Source organism: Apis cerana, linkage group LG2, assembly GCF_029169275.1.
Source record: "Apis cerana isolate GH-2021 linkage group LG2, AcerK_1.0, whole genome shotgun sequence".
Lineage (NCBI taxonomy): Eukaryota > Metazoa > Arthropoda > Insecta > Hymenoptera > Apidae > Apis > Apis cerana.
Window position 1 is genome coordinate 9,407,061 of NC_083853.1, and position 20,868 is coordinate 9,427,928.

Sequence of the window (20,868 nt, forward strand, 5' to 3'; positions counted from 1 at the left end):
AAATATTAATATCGAGATCATTGTTTCAATATTTACTGAGAAAAAATATTAGTTTTCACTAACATTTTTAGTTTTCACTTTCATTTCATCTAATTAAGTCAATTCTTAAAATAAAGTAATTTAATTGATTTAAACTGTATATTTACAAATGTATAATAATTATTTAGGAATATAGGAATGCAATTCTTATATGGATCATCAGTGGTTTTATAATACATAAATTTATAATACATAGATTTCTTTAAAAATTTGAATATATAATTTTATATACTACAAAAATATCATTAATATAAATAATTTTTAAAAACATTATATAATTTATGTTTTCTTTAATAACAACATAAATGTTATAAATTTTGATATTAAAGAGATTTGGCAAAAAAAATTTGCAAGATTAGAATTATATAATATTTATGATATATATAATTATATAATTTTTTTTATGATATATTAAACATCTTAACAATTTAACTGTATATAATTTTACATATATTACAAAATTAGCATTTAACGTAAATATATATAAACTAAAAAAAATATGTATAAAAAAAAATATTAGTTGAATAAAATATTTAGAGCAAAATTTATTATAAAAATTTTTAAATACTATTACAAGTAGAAAAGAAAATATTACATTGATTAGATCGTATTAAAAGAATGATTTACCAATCATCGATATACTATTATATTTATATATATTATCGATATTATTTTTAATATATAAGAGCGAATCATCCATATTTTGCTTGACGTCATTCTTGTAAACTGTACATCATGAAATTAAAAATAAATGCAACCCAGAAAAGCATTTAGATAATTGCAATTCAATTTATTTCAGATTTACGACGTTTCTTCTCGTTGATTTCATATCAAAACAATCCAGATAAAGCCATTTTTATAATCCAAATTTATTCTAAATTGGAATTCTTTTATCAAGATAAAAATATGTTTCGCAAGTGTGACATACTTAGATGCAAATAAAAATCGATGTCGACCTATGTTAAGTATTAATAATTAACGACTCATTTAACAGAAACTGTACGAGAAATAAAGTAAGATATTTTATCGATATTCTAATTAATTAGTCTTTATATGTGATTATAAAAAATGGATCATTTGCAATTCGATAAATTCGCTGTTTCGATCTATTCGTGAATTTTGATTTAATTTTTATTGGAATTTTCAATTGAAACTTTTTTTTTCTTGTGAAAAAAATTTTAAATTTAATAATAATTTGATGATTGATTGGTTAATAATATTCATTTAAACTATCTAAACTACAGAAAAAAGATTTTATGATAATTTTTGAGTTTCGTAATCCTAATATGTGACTGATTTTACCAATTTTTAGACGGAAATTTCTATCAATGACGTATCACGAAGATTTAATGCTTCGGCAGAAAGCCCAATTAACGTTTATCTTTCTAAGATGTCATGGAACTTTCGATATTATATTCTTTTTTTTTATTCATTCAACTATAGAAAATTCATTCAACTTTATAAAATTTAACCAATTCATCAATTTTTCTTTCATTGCAAAATTGTAATGCAGATCGAAATTTTGATCATACCATAGTATAATTAAAAAAAAAGAGAGAAAGAGGAAGGAAAAATGGGATATATCTAGGTATACATATATGTATTTTCTTGTATCTGTATTGAAAATTATTCAATCGAAAATTGAAAGAAGTTACAACAGTTCATAACTGTCTTAAGCAGCGTTTATTTCGTTTCTTATTAATCAAGTCAGAGCAATTCTTTAAAAAATCAATTTCTCGTTTTTTTGACTTGTGACAAGAACGCGTTACAATTACGCTTATATATCGGAGATTACCAAGGAGATTTTCCGACGTAACGTAATTACGGCACAATTCTATGCCCCGTTATAATAATTATACGCGTATTATCGATTGTATTCCATGTATATCACCGTGTGTATAGCATTTACACGTCGAATCATTGTAAATGCTCGAATCGTACCATTTATATATATTTTTATATATATTTATATATACAGGATGTTATATATGAAACAATCTTTAGAGGATTAACTCTAGAAATTAAACAAATACAAAAGTTATTAATTGAATCTTATTTTATTAAGTTATAAATAATAAGTATAGTACGATTATAAGTAATAAGTACGGTTTCCCCTTTTAGAAAGTGCAAACAAATTAAAATTTTGACTTAGATCTTTATTAATTTTTGAGATATTAATAAAAAACTTTTATAATATATTGAATTTTATCTATACATACACGACTTTGGTAATGTATAATATCAGCATTTATCTATTATTTCTACAAATACATCCAAATAATCAAAAAATAACGAATAATTAATCAAAAATCTATTTTCTTATAGATTATGATAGATTTAAAATATTGCAAATCCAATGCCGAACTTTCCGTGAATCCGCGGAATAAAATATAAAATAATGTAAAAATAATGGTAAGATAGTTTTCTATCATCTTATTTCATTTAAGAAAAATATTAATATTACTTAGAATTCTATAAAAAACCGATCTTTTAATTTTTGTGTTTGTTTTTTTTTTAGTTCTTGAATCAATTCTTCAAAGATGTTCCATGAACATATTATATATAACACCCTGTATAGACTGCAGTGTCCTCCGTAAGATGTACAACGACATGGTAGTTCGACCCCTATTCGTTTGTTTCCAGGGAACAGGCAAACACAAAGAAAAGGGGCGATTATCAATAAGGAGATGATGGACGCAACACGAGCATGATTTTTCGCATTTCGTTTACTAATTTACGTATTTTACTTACACGTATGTTTACGCGCGCATCGTATATGCATATTATTATAACATGCGCGCGTGTTAGAGATCAAAAGTTTGCATTGTCGCTTAAGAAATCATGTTTTATCCTACGAAACTTAATGCTGTTAATTATATGCCAAAGTGAGAGGGAGAGAGAATGAATGAAAATAAAAAAAAAAGAATATGATACGGAAACACACATTCTCGCGAGATAAAAGATGTATAAAAGCGTGCAGTAACTCGATGGGGATCATGACAGTAATCTCAAGCTGCCGCTACAACCAAACCATGAATTGCAAACGACAATTATTGTTCTCAAAAAAAATAATGATAGTAGATAATTATAAAGGGTGTTGTAATCGTAAAGGTACTAAAGTCACTTTTCATTTTAAAATCGTCCACCGTTCTTGGGGACAATTCATTTCTTATTTCACTTTTTTTTTAAATTTTTTTTTTCTTTCTTTATATATGTATATATATACAAATCGAGGTATACAATCAAATACAAGACGATCATAGATATCGATTCAATTAAAATTAAGTATATGAACGCAATGATGAAAATGCACGAATCGAGAGATTACACATATGATACAATTGAACGATGATAGGCTAAAATATCATTACGCGTGAAAGACGTTTATTATTCTTCTTTTATATTTCTCATACATACATATACACATACACGGTCGTTCTTCCATTCATTTATTTTTTAAAAAAAATTTTGTTCTCTCTCTCTCTGTTGCAGCGGCGCATGATCGAAAAAAATTGCGATGGCGCATTCGCAGCGAGTTTACTTAATTAAAAACTATAGAAAAGGCCTTAAGCGGGTAGTTGACTAAAAATGAACGATAATACAAAATGCATATTATCGTGGAACGAATGATACCATTTCCAGAAGACGATGCGCGGATACAAGGATTAAAAGTGCGTGCAGAAACGTACGCGTGCGAAAAGAACATCGTTAAATCGGAGATAATATTTATACATATGCATATGTCGTGAGTGTACGTGTATATATATATTTTGTACAGAGTATTGTTCATTTTTATTGTACAAACGTTTTCCGGGTATAATATTCTTTCACGAAATTCTAACGGCACTATGCTTATTTTCGATCGTTTATTTTTTTTTCTATTTATCATTTCTTTTGTTCTTTTCTTCTTTTCAGATACAGACACTTCGTTTATATGACTATCAATCTTACCTTCGCGAACTATGTGTTTTATCGAGCCGTAACACGATCGCTTCGTACATTGATCATCGCGTGCTTTCGACATAAAATAAAAAATAAAAAAAACCAACGAGAGAAACAGAAGACGAGATACAAATCCGATATCGATTTCATTCATACACTTGTATTAGAGATTAAAAATCAATTGCGTATCGATAAAATACGAGTCTATCTATCTGTATTTCGTATGAAAACGATTTGTTATAAAAGCTTTTTCGCAAACGTAATTAATTCAATCGCGGTTACGATCCAGATTTGGGAAATCCGTCAGGATTTTTGTTTTTTGTTTCAATTCTCTTCTTCTCTCCCTCTCCCCCTTCTCTTTCTCTTTTTTTTACTTTTATTTTTGCCACAGATCTTAGACTAACCGTTCAACTAATTATCGTGGAAACCAATTCGAATCTGCGAGAGCGAATTCGACGCATGGTTGTTCGGCCAATAAAACACACAGTGGCGGCGAAAGGCAACGTTTCACAGCGAATAAAAATGCACGCTTCGTTGGACACGAAATAAAAGTCGTGATACGCTACGGCGCACGATCAATTGGTCGTTCCCTCCGGAAGAGAGTTGCGGGCTAAAATAAATACACATCGAAACACATCGTTCTCGTCACTAAGTAAAAAAAAAAAAAAAAAAAGGATAAAACAAAACAAAAGAAAAAAGAATACAAAATTAAAAGAAGACATAAAGAAAGAGAACATAGGCGGAGCAATGTACGGATCTACCCGATTTTCATTTTTCTTTTTCGCTTATTTCCCGTTACTTCTTTCTTTCCTCTTTTTTCTTCTTCTTTCGCTATTCGTTTCGTCTTTTCGTGCAAATTCGATTAGATTAATGCTAACCTCCTGTTCCACTCGTCCCTTATCTATTATTATTATCGATTACCACTATTCGCTTAACGATTATAAATCATTATTACTTCCTCTAAACTCGAATCCGTGCAATTTGGGCGCGTATTTCATACGGATCGCTAAAACGACACGAATTTTCACCTGACGAGCGTTATTTTCGCCGCTGTAATTGGCCATTCGATTTTTTAAGAAAAATCAATATTACGATCGAACGTGACGACGATAGCGAGGACGATGATGAAAATGATGATGACGATGATGATGACGATGATGATGACGATGATGATGACGATGATGATGATGATGATGACGAGTATTAGAAGCGGAGTAAGACGGATTTCCAATCGTGTTTCATTTTTCAAACGGTGACAACTGGTGAAATGAAAGGGAGAAAGAGAGGAAAAAGAGAGAAGGCATCGAGATTCACCGGAATGGCGAGATCGGAAAGAGGGAAGGTCACGGAACGAGGCAGCTGCGTTCAACGAACTTGGTGCCACCACGCCGCGATAATCGGTTCGATAAATTCGCAGCCTCAAAAATTAATTCGATAACTTCCTAATTATCGTACTATATATAATTTATAAATATATATATACAAATATATATTTATAATATATATATATATATATATATATTATTAACCAATTAGCTGTCACGATCCTTAAATGTGAACGAGAAAAATAAATTTGTATAAATTTTACAACGTTCATTCATAATCTTGAAACGAGAATAAAAATTTCATGAATTAAATCAATCATATAAGTTGAAAGTTAATTAAAAACTGTAGAATTATATAAAAATTTCGAAGAAAGGATCTCGGCAGTTAACTGGTAATATTAATTATTTTTCATATATATATATATATATATATTAATCTCGACAAGATCCTTTGTTACGTGCTTTCTCTCTTCTTTCTCTTTCCCTCTATAATTTATCATTTTCGTTGATATTCTTTTTTACCAGTCTTATTTAATATCGGATAGCACAGTGTACAAACATCAAGGTAAAGTTGAAATATGCTCGATATATTCGAACGTTTCTATTGCCTCGTTTCAACCAGGATATATTTGATTGTTCTCGATAACGGTTTATGAAATATTCGTCTTTGTTTTTGAATAATTCAGAGACAAACACTCGAACAGACTAAGGATTAACAATTTTTCGATTTATACAGAGTTTCGTGACAATCCGGACAAGATGTCGTTCCAGGCTTCGACCCTGTTTTATAAATCAAACAACTTTCTTTCAATGTGCATATTAAAATATATACCTTGATACTACTGTTCGGTATTGTACATTGCACGTATGTATGTATTTATATATATAAATGTATATATTATATCTATCGTGCATCGAGAGCGTACTTTTTAACACGCGTATCACATACGCATTATCACACAGACGGATAATAAAAGTATTAACACGATCATTGTCGCTCATATACATCAATGTGATAATATTTTTCTCTTCGCATTTTGAATGGATACAATCAATCTTCGATCTTTCTATACCGGATACGATAAATCGTCATTCTTTGTTTCTTTCGTGTAGCACAGTAGATCAATTTCCATTTTCGTTTCTATACAAAGAAAGTCGCATAGTTTTCACTTTTGTTCCTCACATTTATTTTCCTCGTTATTTACTCCGCTTCGTTGTGATTCAACAGTGGTAGACAGTGACTTTTACTCGTCGTTATCACGCAATTGTAGTAACGGTAAAAAGCAGTTGAGAAATATATAACAATTTTCATCCTGATTTCATCACGCGATCTCACTTTGCATCGTTGCGATTTACCAAAGCACACACAGTTCTTTCTTTTTTTTAATGATCATTTGTTACAACTTTTGCGCCCAACTTTTTGCCTTCTTTTAAATTTTTTCGCGGATCATCAGTCGAATCTTAACAAGGAAGCACGCGGTTGAGCACATGCCAAAGCGGTTTGAAAATGCAAAAATTCATCGACCGTTTCGGTCGATCGAACCTTTTTTTTTTTTCTGCCCCTTTTTTTTTTTTTTTCTTTTTTTTCATCGTGTATCGTTGAACGCCGCGCGTCCTATATTTTCGCGTTCATACAAGCCGAAGTGCATACCGGTTACGATACATAGGTAACACGCGGCAGGGATGGCCGGTTTTGTTAAGCTTTAATATGCATTTCCGCCAGGTGAATATCGTGAAAATCTGGTGACGGCGTTTATTTTTAATAGGCAGCTTTGATGTTTCGCCCGGGGTCCTTTTAGAAAATTCACCGTCCGGATAGCTCGCACCACGCCTATAAATACCATAGATCGATGTCAGATAAGTTTCAATCGCGAAATAAAAAAAAATGGATCGTGTTTCATTTCATCTTTTAAGGCTGTTTCATCCCCGTATCTATGATAACTTTTGTTTGTAATTTGGGATTCAAACGAAAGAAAATATAGATAATGAGGATAACAGAGGAGCGAAAAAAAAAAAATATCGCGCGTATTCGTTTCTTTTTTTTTCCTTTTCTCCTCTTCGAATTTTTTTACGAGAAGAATCTTGCTCGCAGACAATCGAAACACACCCTCGTTTGCCTTGAATTAAAACCTCGGCCTTGGAACTGCTATCCCGGCGGTGTGTACGGTATTATAAGCCTAAAGCTATCGCTTAAACCTTATTGGCGACGGGACGCGCGTTGCATGAGTGATAAAAAGCTATCAGGGAAAAAAAAAGAAAGAAAGAAAGAAAGAAAAAGAAAAGATAAAGGAAAGGAGATGAGAAAACACTCACGAAAAATGCGGAAGAGAGCTAATCGCTTACAATTGTACGTGTCTATATATATATAGATATATATAGATATATACATATATATATATATATATAGATACATCTCGCTTTTCTTCTTTCCCCCCCAAAAAAAAGAAATAAAAATAAAAAAAAAAAAGACAAAAAAAAAGAGGGAAAAAATGATCCTGAACAAATTTCTGCGCAATCTTCTTCGAGATCAGTCAATAATGTATACACATGATTACTTTGAGCCGAAGTTTGCACCGATAACGAGCATGGACAACGTCTAGATCACAGTAAAGCGCAGTTGAGTGATCGATTAAAATTAAGTCGAACGTAAACACTCGAGAGCGATTTATATCTGATTAATAATATAAAATAAAATTGAGTATAGTGGTGGACCTGCGTCTAGTCTTGTCTTTTTTTTTCACTTTTCTCTTTTTTTTCTTTTTTTTTTTTCGAGCCAGTAAGAAAAGTGCTACTATTATTTTACAACAATGACGCACACACGTTTCCAAGCACGTTCAACGCGTTCTTGTTTAATATTTCTTGTGCCAACGCGATGACGACGACGACGACGACGACGATGATGATGATGATAACAACGACGACGTTCATTGAAAATTTCGCTTGTTGGGGACGACTAGGATCGTAAATAATACATGCGATCGCTTGTGTGTATCTACGAGAAAACAAGAGCCCGAACTTATATAGGAAGGTATTGGCAGTGGTATTGATGATCGATCTTTGATCACGCAGACGGTTGCTTGCTGTATAACGTAATACGCGAAAAATCCAGGTGAAACTAAATCCGACGCGACCAATAAAGATCGATCGGCGGATGCTTATTGCGTTTCCTCCACGTTTCTCGACCAGCGGATGGATGAGCCTTTACATGTTATATACACGTTACAAAAAGAAAGGAGATATAATATGAAAGAAAAAAAGAAGAAGAAGAAGAAACGAATCGATATTCGTTCTCTCGTAAAATTAATCGAAAGCATGTATATTCTACGAAAAGAGAAAGTAGAAAAAAAAAAGAAAAAAATACAAAATAGAAAGGAATAAAGATTCGTAATCGTAAAAAAAAAAAAACAAAGTAAAAATAAAAGAGAAAAAAAAGGAATCGTGAAAGATTATACTATTGTCTACACGTAATATCGTGCAACGTTTCACGAGACCGTTTTGTTCATTTTCACTCCTTGTAACGCGTTTCATTTTTTTCTTTTTTTCTTTTTTTTATTATTATTATTATTATTATTTTAGCTGACTACTTCTTACTACGCGCGTGGTAGTACTTTTTTCCCTTTTTTTCTTGTTCTCTCTTTGTAGCGTTACAACGTATTATAATATATATATAGACGCATTTTATGTATATATATCTATATATATATAATATTTATATTTATCTATAGCGTTCATCAAAGTGAACCTCAATACACTTAAATCCCATATCACAAGATATCTTGTTCAGTATCACGATTTAATTACCTCTGTGTTCATTGCGTTTATTTCCCTCCCCCCACCCATCCCCATTCGTTTCTTTTTATCAAGCTTTTCAACTCCCATTTTTTTTTTCCTTTTTTCACATAATTCACATAATTCATCGTTGGCTAATTTATTGCCATCTTTTCTTATTTTTCGCCTCGATAGTTCTCTTTTTTCTTCTCCCCTCCCTTATCATCGATGCGTCACATCCTTGCTTATTACGCCATCGTTCTCTCCTTGCGATAGTCACTCATCCATATCTCGCACGCGCCTCCTCCTCCCGTTTCACAACGTTTCCTTTCAATAATACATCGAGGATCGCCCCTTCTTCGTCTTCAATATCTATTCCATATCGAACTAAAATTAGCATGATTTCGCTTTGTGCCGGGGTCGTGATCGGATTACACTCGAAGGATTTCCTCCCAGGGATTTGCGCATGTCGATTCGATCGTTCCCCGCCTTTCTTTGAAAAATTCCCGTTAAAATGCAATAAATCGGGCAATCTATCGTCACGATATCGAATCGCAAAACGAATTTTTCGCCCGGGGCACGGGAGGGTTTCAGCGTTCAAACGGTGAAGGCGCGAAATTCGAATCCCGCGAATCGTTTTTCGATGCGAAATCGATTCTCGCGATAAATGCATTTTGTTGCACAAGAGATTGATATGAAATGCAAGATTAAGAGAATAATAATCCTCGAGTCTTTCGTTGCCGTTACCAATGCGAATTCATGTCGCGTAAATGCTGATAAAAAACGAATTATAAAACATATGTAATGCGTAATTCGGGGCAGTTGTTAAATGATGATCTTAAGATATATAAAAAAATATTGGTCGATAAAAAAATCTTAAAAATATCGAATAACATTAGAATTAAAAAAATAGAAAAGAATTAAAAAAAAAATATATATTTGTCTAAATCGCATTATTAGAAACGAATGAGAAGAAAGTTCAAGGATGAAGCGATTGCGAGTCTTCTTAACCAATTCTAAAATTGGATGAGTATTATCATAAAATATTATCATAAAAATATTATCATAAAAATATTAGCCATATAAATTGCTAACATGTGTGTTTATCAAGCTACAAAAGCGCGATTCATTATTCATTCCCTTGCAATCTGTTTTAGTCTGACAGGGAAAGAATTCCTCGCGGAATTGTAGGGTCAAAGTTCATATTAGCACGAAATAATTTAACGCGGATAAATATTTACTTTGAAATATTAAATAAATATAAAAACATAACTAAAAAATAACAAACACGGATAAAGAAACATAAATGCATAACGTATATTATTCCATATATATTCTATCTTATCTTAATTTCAGTTTCTTTCAATCCGATATCAATGATCGTTCCTTTATATTCTCAAAAAAATAAATAAATAAAGAGCATCGTGATTTTTTCCCCGACATCGTTCTCGTTCGATCGACGACTCGTTCGAACCGAGGGGGACAAACTTGACCTTCTTTAATTAACAATTACGGTTGCCCGCTCGATGGAAAATCAACCTTTCCTTCTGCTCGATATTGATAGCATTACGGTGGAATCTTCTGACCTAAAAACCATCTTGGATGACTCTATTCAACGAGGTGGCATGCCCTCTGATTATTAGATCTCTCGCTGAACGAACGTGAAAGCTACCCTCATCGCATCGCGACGCCTCGGTATAACGTCTAGATCTATCCGCATAAACGAAGTTCGCTGCGCGACCTTCCTTCCCCGTGTATATATATATATATGTATATATGTATATGTGTGTGTGTATATATATATATATATATATATATACTTATAGAAAGATAGAGGTCGGGTTCGCGTCAACTAAATAAACCTCGATTATTACTTCTCACCTCGGGAGAATCGATTCATCGACATGGCGCAAATCTTTGCTTCCCCTCTGCCATCCCCTTGGCACAATAACCTCCGTGGCCGTCCTCCCTATTTACGTTATAATAGGATGCAAACGTGACGCAGCGATACGAACGAACGAACGAACGAACTCGTATACGTAACTCGTTGTTAACGTGTATACAACAAGGGAGGCCGCTGATCTTAGCGAGTCGACCAGAAAAACGAACGCCGAAAAAGCAATCGTCCTCGATTAAGCAAACGGATCGTGCACATCCCTCCTCTCTCGAGCAAACGGCGACGAGAAATGGATCTTGAGACAACAAGCAAATTGGAGAGCAACGCGAAGCAACGTCGCCAAGCTAGGTGAGGTACATGATTCGAGGTATCGCGATTGATTTTCCCAGTTCCTTCACCCCCTTCAGCGGTTCTCTTTGTCGTTATTTTCCCCCATTTTCTTTTTTTCGGTTTTTTCTTATTTTTTTTTTTTTTTTTTTTACGCTTTTCGCTTTTTGTAGTAACATATCGCGTAGTAGATCACAGTAGTATCCGGAGGTCGAAGATGAGGCCACTGCTATCTCTCCTTTGACTCCGAGGAATCTTTTTCTCGTAACGAGCGACCATATATTACCACACAGGCAGGAACACCGTTAATATCTCGGTGTCGTTCGACAACGGGTACTCACAACGCGTGTCGAAAGACGACATCGTCAAGATAGTCAGTCGATCTGATCCGACAAATCAGCGAGACACGAGGTCAGCGATCACGGCAACATCGACCACGGTAAACGTGTTAGAAAAAAGTAATAAGAGGGATCTCGTGTTTCGATGAATCGTCTCAGTTGCTCGATAATGTCCTTGCTAATCATTGTCCACCGTCTCGAGCCACTCGAGAAACGATATGCTCCATCCGTTGGATCCGTGGGATCCATGCGAACCATGCGATCCTTGGGATCCATGGGATCCATGAGATCCGTGCGAACCGTTATTGTGCTGTTGTTTCGTTTGCAATTGATGACTATGCTGTTGCTGCGGTTGCTGTTGAGTTTGCTGTTGTTGCGATTGTTGCTGCTGCTGCTGTTGTTGTTGTTGTTGTTGCTGTGGCTGCGGTTGCTGCTGACTACCACTAGTACTACTGCTACTACCGTCACCACCACCACCACCACCACCACCACCACCACCACCACCACTACTACTAGCATCACCACTAATAGAGTTCAGCGACGGATGACTGCTGACGGTCGCTTGATGATTGGTTGCCACCGTTTGATCTCTTCCTCTTCCTCTTCCACCGTCGTTACGTTGCAATGCCGAGTATATGGTAGACATGGTATGGAAGATGTCGTTCAACTGCTTCACCTTGTTCGTGTTCTCCGTATTGTTGGTCTGCAACGTGTTCGACTTGGTCGAACTTTTGCTACCGGACGCGGAAGTACGGAGGCCGGAAGCGGAGGTAGGCGGCGCAGAGGCTGCCGGTAACGCGGGCAAAGCGTCGTTCGTTTTCTTTGGAAGCTCTGGCAATCTACGGCGCAGCCATCTGTGTTTCAACGCTTTGCCAGGTGTCATGCGCTGTTCCGGGTCCCATTTCAGGCAGCGGTGAATGAAATCCAGGAAATATGGATCGTCGCAATTTTTCAATACCTGCCTCAGATCCCTGGAACCGGGCGGGCCACGGTCTTTGCCTTTCCTGGAGAAACCGCCGTTCAACACGATCGAACCGTCGGACATCGTTATAACGGTGCAATAGCGTGGATAACCCTTTGAGCTGATGAACTGCCTACACCGTTTCGCGGATTCTAACAGCTGAGGCGGCGGCATGCCTAGCAACTCGATGATACAGGCCAGCTGGTCGGACTCGTCTTCGCCTGGCAGCAGCGGGAAACCGGTAACCAGCTCCACCAAGATGCAACCGAGGCTCCACATGTCGATTGGCATACCGTACTTTGCACCCAGGATCACCTCTGGCGCGCGATAGAAGCGACTTTGAATGTACGTGTAGACGCGTTGGTTCTCGTAGCAGCTCGAACCAAAGTCTATCACCTGGAACAACGAACGGAAACGGGTTTGAGGATGTATTTCACACAATGATATTGTTATATTGCGATTATGATGGAGCATTCGGGTGTGTATTCTGATATGTACTGTGGTTTGGGGGATCATTTCTTCCCTCTTTCTTTCCTTTTATCTTTATTTCCGTCCACGACAGAATTAAAACGCGTTAACGATACCAATAAATCTCCACTGTGTCCCATATCGCGACATAAATACCGTTATTGATGGTACAAATAATATCGTTTTAATAGTTCTAAACGATCCTAAACAGACACGCTGATGGAATATTATTATATCTTTCACAAACTCTAATACCAATTCGAAATCCTGCAACTTACTGAATCGTATCATGAATATCGTACGTGGACTGAATGAAATCGAAGCCCGTCTATCGTTTATGGGACACGTTTTCCAGGGAAACGTGACAAAATGATACGAAAGAACCGGTTTTTTTTCCCTCTAACGCACAAACGCATAAAGGCTCGATACGATCATTTTTCATTCGTACATGGTTCTCGTACAAGGATTACGCTGATTAATATTCATTCGACGTTATCATTACAAACCGTTGAGATGTTTGTACGGTGGAATAGAGAAACGCGTGACTAGAGAAGATCGAGCAAGGCAGCGGATAATTTTGTGCGATCATATCTGTTTTTGCTACCGGCCTACTTTAATATTTCGGGTAACATCGAGTGCTCTCTCTCTCTCTCTCTTTCTCTCTCTCAGGATGTGCGGCAAACAAGAACGTCACATTGGAATTTATCCAGGGTTATAGCGGTTAGCTCGATTTATTGGCTAGGGTCTGTGCAAATTTCAACAAGACGTGATATCGACAATTAAGAGATTATTCCACCACCAATGGACCAATTCCCTTCTGCTCGATAAACAATATAATCTTTTTATTTGGAATGTCTCCTTCTTCACAAAAGTATACGATCTTTGCGCTTAGAGAGCGTCGCGTATTTGCGTCGAACGAATTAATTAAGAGGCGAACGTTGGTTAGAGGATAGAATTCATTTATCAGAACGTGGATCCCTATTCTTCGAACGAGATAATGGAACTCCCTATTGTTTTCTCCAAATATAGTTTCAGATAAATGGAGTTCTGCTACGCGTAATCGAAAGACTTAGTATTTCTAGGAAGCTTTAGTTTTGAACGCGATATTCTATATATCGGAGAACATAAAGATACATAAATGTGCGGGATTGAAATGAATAATAGAGTGTCTTAAATTAATAGAACGTTGTATATTTGGATCTTTGATAATTATTTCTCTAGCCGTTATCATTTCTCTGTTACATCGATCATTATTTTGTCTAGACGTTCTTCCAGTGTATTCCAAACCAAATTTATCGAATTACTTCAATTTTCCAAGTATTACTTCTATACAACAATTTTTCAACTTACGATCCTGCAAATTCTACAACGCACAATTCCTGCGAAACGTATTCCTCGATCGCTATAAATCCGATATTCAAGCATTAAATCTCCAACTCCTCTTCCATTCGATTCTCTCAAACGCTTCTCATCCACGCTGCAATATCCACATATCATCGCTCGAACAAGCTCCGAGAAACAATTTAATCCTTACACACGTATTCATCTTGGAGGGAAAAAGAAAAAACATTTGCCATGAACACGGTTTTCTCGATGGAGCGTTCCCTTATTAAATTCAAGCGGCAAAGCCTGGAAAAGATATTGATTTTTAGCGCGAAAACCAACGTCTTCCCTCCACGCGGCCAAGATATGTCTGACACCGGGAGGGGGGGTCGCGCATTATGCACACGAAAAGACGTGGCAAAACGATTCGTACGATCGGGTTCCCGCGCGTCAACGTAAATAGAAAGTGACACGGTTGATCGATTTCGACGGGTGCCGCGCCGGAAGCCCGGCCGAAGGGTACGTTCTTTGACGGAAGTCGCCCCGAAGGGACGTCGCCCTGTCACTCCGCTAGAAAACACGCGTTCGAATGTGGGTCCCGTTCACCGATCTTTTCCCATCGTGAAATTACTTTCTTGGAACAGTGTAAACAAGTGCCAACTTCCGCGAGCGAACTTATCTAGGGATTTTTTTTTCTCTTCGTTATTTTTAATTAATCGTGGGCACGTGGTGTCACTCCACACGATACATGTTGGATGGATTTACGATCTCTTCCACGTTCGCCGATATTTCTTCACGGTTGAAAGCGTACGCTGTAAAATAACGTGTTCGAATAAAACGTCGGTGAAATTCGATTTGAATCCATTACTCGTTTCATTTTTATTTTTTTCTTTATTTCTTTCTTCCTTTTCTCTCTTTCTTTCGTCTCAGACAAACCGACGTCCGAGTTTATAAAGGAAATATTTATAAAGGAACCACAGACCCACGTGAAACGTTCCCGGGAATATTTCGATGGATTTGTATAAGCAGTATAATTTACGGGACAGTTTATGCGTTCGTTCACACTAACGTGGAACCATTTCTGCCAAGGCTGCGAATTTTAACGGGTTTTTCCTTTCGCTGATTTATCTTATCTTTGTTACTCGTTTAAGCCGGAAAAAATTTTCAAACGGTCCACGTTTCTCTTTCGAGATCTGTTGGATTGAAATTTAAAGAATCGTGAAATTTCTCGCGCATTCATTTTCATTTCTTCATATCGCGATATCGCTACTTGCCTCGAGCGAAACGAAGGATGTTATACAATTGAAATTACCGATGATCGATAATAACGCGGAGGTAAATTAACGGAAGCTTAGCGGGATGAGGGACGAGGAACCGTCGAGATGTTTTATCGCGAAATGAGATACGAGAAGAAAAATGTTTATTCGCGGTTTCCCTTTCATTCCGTTGCGGGAACAGCGATAAAAAGAAGCTCGTTCCCCTAATTGGAGCGAGCTGTTTAGCTTTCGAGGTAACAGGTGGTATACCTGTGCGCGCTACTTATTCACGCGAGCCCAGCTTCACCGGAGAAAAATCTTTCGTTCTACCCGCGTTGTTGTGTTCCCCCTTCTCTGGGAAACGTCCACCGCCTGGATGGAATTGGAATTCGTCGAGCGACGAACTAGAATTATTTCCAATATCTTTCGTAACCTTTTCCTCGATGCTCGTTTATCGATCCAACCGCAGGAATTCTCTCTTCGTGCGAGCGGGCGAAAATATGGAAATAGAAATTTAAGAAGCACGACAAACGTAATATATAATAATCAATAAGAATAATTTCGATTTAAATAAATATTTTTTTTTCTCTTAATAAATGCGAGTTGGAAAGAGCGTTTTTTGAATTGGAATAATAATTGAAAGCGGGAGGAGAACGTTTGAAGAAATTTCAATCAAAGCACGGTGTCGCGCGTTGATGGGTAATACGAGCGTGTCGTCGGCTGACGATCGATCTTTCTCATTGATCGGACGAGCCTTGACCTTTGTCGAAATTTCACTTTAAATACGTCTATAATCGACAGATTTACATTATAATTATTCTTATATACCTCGTTCGAGATTGCACCGGTAAGTATAGCAAAGGAAATTTATATCTCTAATTTAAGATTATACATCGCGTGTACTCCCTGCGGTCTTTCCGACTACAAACCTCGGTTTAAAATTAGAAATGGCTATTAATTTCGAGCGTGGAGACGCGGACACGGAGTGCCGTTTGATGTATGAATCGAATATAAGGATGAATGTTCGAAATCAGAGATTATAATGCGGCAAGAGAACGCGTGTAAAGGTCAAGGTTCGTTTACGGATTATTCTCTTTAATTCCTATGGCTACTTAGGAATTCGAAACACGCGGAAAAGGGGAATGGACAATAATGTGACCAATAAACGGGTCGATATTATATTATCATTAATATATATATATATATTATAATAAGGAAGATGATACGCACGAGAATTGATTTACCTTGACATAGATAACAGAAAAGCGTTTTCGTACGTAACGTTGTGTAATATTATATATATATATATACGTTGTTATATCAAGAGAGATTAAAATTACAGCGTCGATGCAATGTTATACACGCGTAATCGAAGAAGTGAACGAGATCGCTCTTCATAATGAGTCGTAACACAGGAAGAACGGGCAAATTGAATATTTCCACGATGAATAAGCCCGTTGCAGGTGTAATTAATATGCATCGGTCGAATGCTTCGTAAGATGCATTTTTCTGCACCCTTGGCTCTGTTGGAATTGTTCCATTGTTTTTTCTTTTTTTTTTGGTAATATGAGTGTAAAAAATTGATTTCTTCTTTTTTTCTTTTTTTTTTTTATGTTAATACTTTCCATCACTTTACGTAATGGTTTAATTAATATATTACCGCGTTAATTAGAGTATCGTGTAATTCACATTTATTGTTTTTTAAACATAATTAGCAATTAATTGGCGTTGCTCGATGAATTTGCAAATTTTAATCACTTCGAATTTATTCATTGCAAAAAACGAACTGTAAATTCATAAAATTCACAACGTGGGATATCAGAATTTACATTAATCCAGGAAGATCGTCTGATTTTATATACGAATCTGTCCTAAAAACATAGGAATTGCATTTCTGACAGTGCTATAGAGTTTAATTCGATCAAATTCAAATATTCATCTGATACTTTAAATACTCGATTCATCTGAATATCCAATCTTTTAAGAGCAGCGATAGATGAATCTCTGAAGACCAAAAGACACTTCGTGGAATCAGTTAAAATATTATATATAATTATATATCCTTGAATTGTCAATATTCTAAAACCTATCTACATATTAAATAATCTAACATTTTTAACATTATGATCGTTTCTATTCCATTTTGAGAATTTCATTTGTCGAGTTTCACAAATTGAAAACAATATCTGTCTTGTAATATAATTTTGCATCGTGAAATCTTAGAGAAATTTTATTAACGTGTCTGTGGAGATTTGGGACCAATTTCTACGACCCTTTGCATAGTTTGCATTTACTCTAAGAGCAATCTAAATTAAATCCCACGCATACCGCACGATGCGTATAGACTTGAATGACCTATATGTGTCCAAATCAAATCCAATGAATCCGATATTATGATTTATATTGAGTATAATAAAGCCAACGTTGCTTGCATCGAGTTCGACGAACCAGCGGTTGGCTGTATTGAATGTAATACGCTCATATCGGATCCAATAATCCTAATGTTATCCGCATTAACTCTAATGGTTTCAAAATTGCATACATCGAATCTAAACAATCTGATCTTGTATCTTAAAAATCGAGTATCGTTAACGGATTTATGTATTCGATATTGGATATATTATTCATTCACTGGAATTGGAATTATTCCTAAAAATCTGCCCCTCGAAAATATCTCGTACAAAATTTTTAAATCGTGATATAAAAATACATTTGAGAGAAAAGTAGACATTGATAGTAATTTTTCCAACGTTTATTTTTAAAACACATCCTCAAATTCATTTCAAACGTATTTTTCAAACAAATTCGAGACTAACTCAGTGCTCCACCAGTGATTCTATACTTCTCTCACAAGAATTACTCTCGAGAGTGTATAATAAGGACCGTTTCGAGACTTACAAAGTCAACGTAACATCTATTTATCAAAGTTTTACTCTTGGATAAACTTTTATCCTTTCGTTTCTCGCTTCCTCGCCAAGATCTTTATGACTTCTCCGTAAAGTCATTTAAGTAAAAATTAAAAAATAAAGCTACAAAACGCATGGTGACGAACGAACATTATGATTCCACGTAGACGAACTTTATTGTCGAATCGTTGTCCCTCGAGACGATAACCACAGGGAGGTCTGAGTCATCGTTGACGACCACTGCAGGGAAAGCCAGCATGTTAGGCCAGCAGCTCGTTACGTTTCTGGTTTTGAGCCGCGATCGATAAACGCTTCTTGTCCCACAGGAGGATGCTTTCGCGATAAGATCGAACAATTTCTTTTTTTTTTTTTCGTCTGTTGCTACCTCGTTAAACCACTCTCACGTTTCTATTACGATGATTGAACGAAAACTACTAATGGTAATCACAGGGTTGTACGGGTATTATTACGCTTAATGTTTTCCGCAGCCCATCCGTGGAACAGAGAATTAGACTAATTGTTGGAAATAATCGTGGCGCTATCTATTCGACTAATTTTATCGCTTTGTTCGTGCGCATATTCCACTAATGGAATAAAAATCTTCGACACACCGTATTAGATATTCGATATAAATATTAATATGGACACGATTATACGATTGTAATGTGTATATTAGATTTGAAATTAGGCTAGAAATTTGGAAAGCAAATTAATTCGTTTTTTATGGCGAAAAACTTTGGATTCGAATAAATTACTAGTTAAATTTATGTGTTTAATTATGATGATCTTTGTGACACAGAAATTGAGCATATTATAAAATTTATTCAAGATTAATTGAATAAATTCACGTACAACCTTGTGCTCTTATATCGATCGAATAATTCGAAAATAGTTGTAAGTTAGCAGTATCTCGTTTTCCGCGTAGAAATAAATTTTGTATAAAAATTGATAGCACGAAGTTAGGAATAAAATAAAATCAGGTTCAAGAGTTATTGCTTTTTAAATCGTGTGTTTTAATCAGATCGCGCGACATTCGTTGTAATTCACGTCCAGATAGCGTCCATGTTTTATGAATTACAATGATTCGACAATAAGTTTTGAGCAAGCGTGGCTCGCCGCAAGCGTGCACAGGTTGGCCTCTCCGTGGAACACAACAGAAAGTTATTGTCAAGGTCGGCCATTACATCTGACCGGAAATGCTTGGGCTGCCTCGACCCTATGGTAACGTTGCGGTTGCATCTCGGAGGAACAATCGACACGCGTATACGGCATATCGTATTTAAGCATCGTGCGTATCGCGGCATTTTAATTTACCCTCCCCTCCCCTCTCCCTTTATTATATTCATATTAAACGGATATGAAATACGCAATTCGATTTACGTGGAATTCGAATAAGCAGAGGGGGGGATCGACGTGATTTTTAAATGATACGAGCACGTAAATATATTATTGATATCTCGAACACGATCTCGAAAGATTAGACTTCCTCCGAGAATTTCTTTTCTTTTTTTTCCTTTTCTATAAATAAAAATTTTCGATCGATCAAACATTGGCCCCAATAGTCAGCTTCGGTTACCACGTTACGTACGAAACGGGCAGGTGTTCTAACATCCACAAACAAGAAAGTACACGTGTTTCGAGAGAGCGAGTTCGATTGGAAAGTTGGAGGCGTAATTAAAATTCCCAAACTACCTTTCACAACCGGAAGAACGTTTGACGGAAACGAAGGAAGGAGCGAGTTGCGTTAATGAAGATAAACGCGGAAAGGAAACTTTTCCGCCCTCCCTTTCCCGATCAAACGGATTAACCTTCTAATCTGCCCTCGAGAATCGAACCTTTCGGGAACCGGGTCAATCGAACTTCCATTAACCGTTTTCGCATTAAACTTATTAATTAAAATCCCGTTTACGGGAGTTTAGAGCTCGGTAACGAGTTAACGCGGATCGTTGGAGGAGCACGAAGGGAGAGGAGGACAACCCCTCCATTTTCCAGTATCCTTTTTCCCAGTATCGTTGGAAATGGGAAAAACGATTAAAACCTATGGGATATCCGCGAAACGAGTACAATTGCAACGCGATAATAGAGACGGATACGGGGGGATAATAGAGGAGGCGGGGAGGGAGGGAGGCCTCTCGTCTGGCCCCTCTGTTTTTTCAAATATATTTATTTTTTGCGTAACGCTTCGCTCACAGGCTTAACAAGAACAAAACGAGAGGAACCGTACGAGAAGCTCTCGGCTCGCGATACGCGCGTGAACATAAAATTGAAGTATCAATATTTAACGAACCGTGGACGGTGTTTTGAACAGCGGACGGGTG

General features: G+C 36.2%; 1 protein-coding gene across 1 annotated transcript in view; it reads right to left on the reverse strand.

Annotated features, from left to right (window-relative positions):
• Positions 1-1,703: 1,703 nt before the first annotated feature.
• The window catches only part of LOC107996823 (dual specificity tyrosine-phosphorylation-regulated kinase 2), a 33,487-nt gene continuing 14,322 nt past the window's right edge, over positions 1,704-20,868 (reverse strand). Inside the window, exon 2 of the mRNA XM_017055095.3 lies at positions 1,704-12,993. Within this exon, the coding sequence (XP_016910584.1) occupies positions 11,815-12,993 (1,179 nt within the window). The 3' untranslated portion in view covers positions 1,704-11,814. The remainder of the gene's footprint in view (positions 12,994-20,868) is intronic.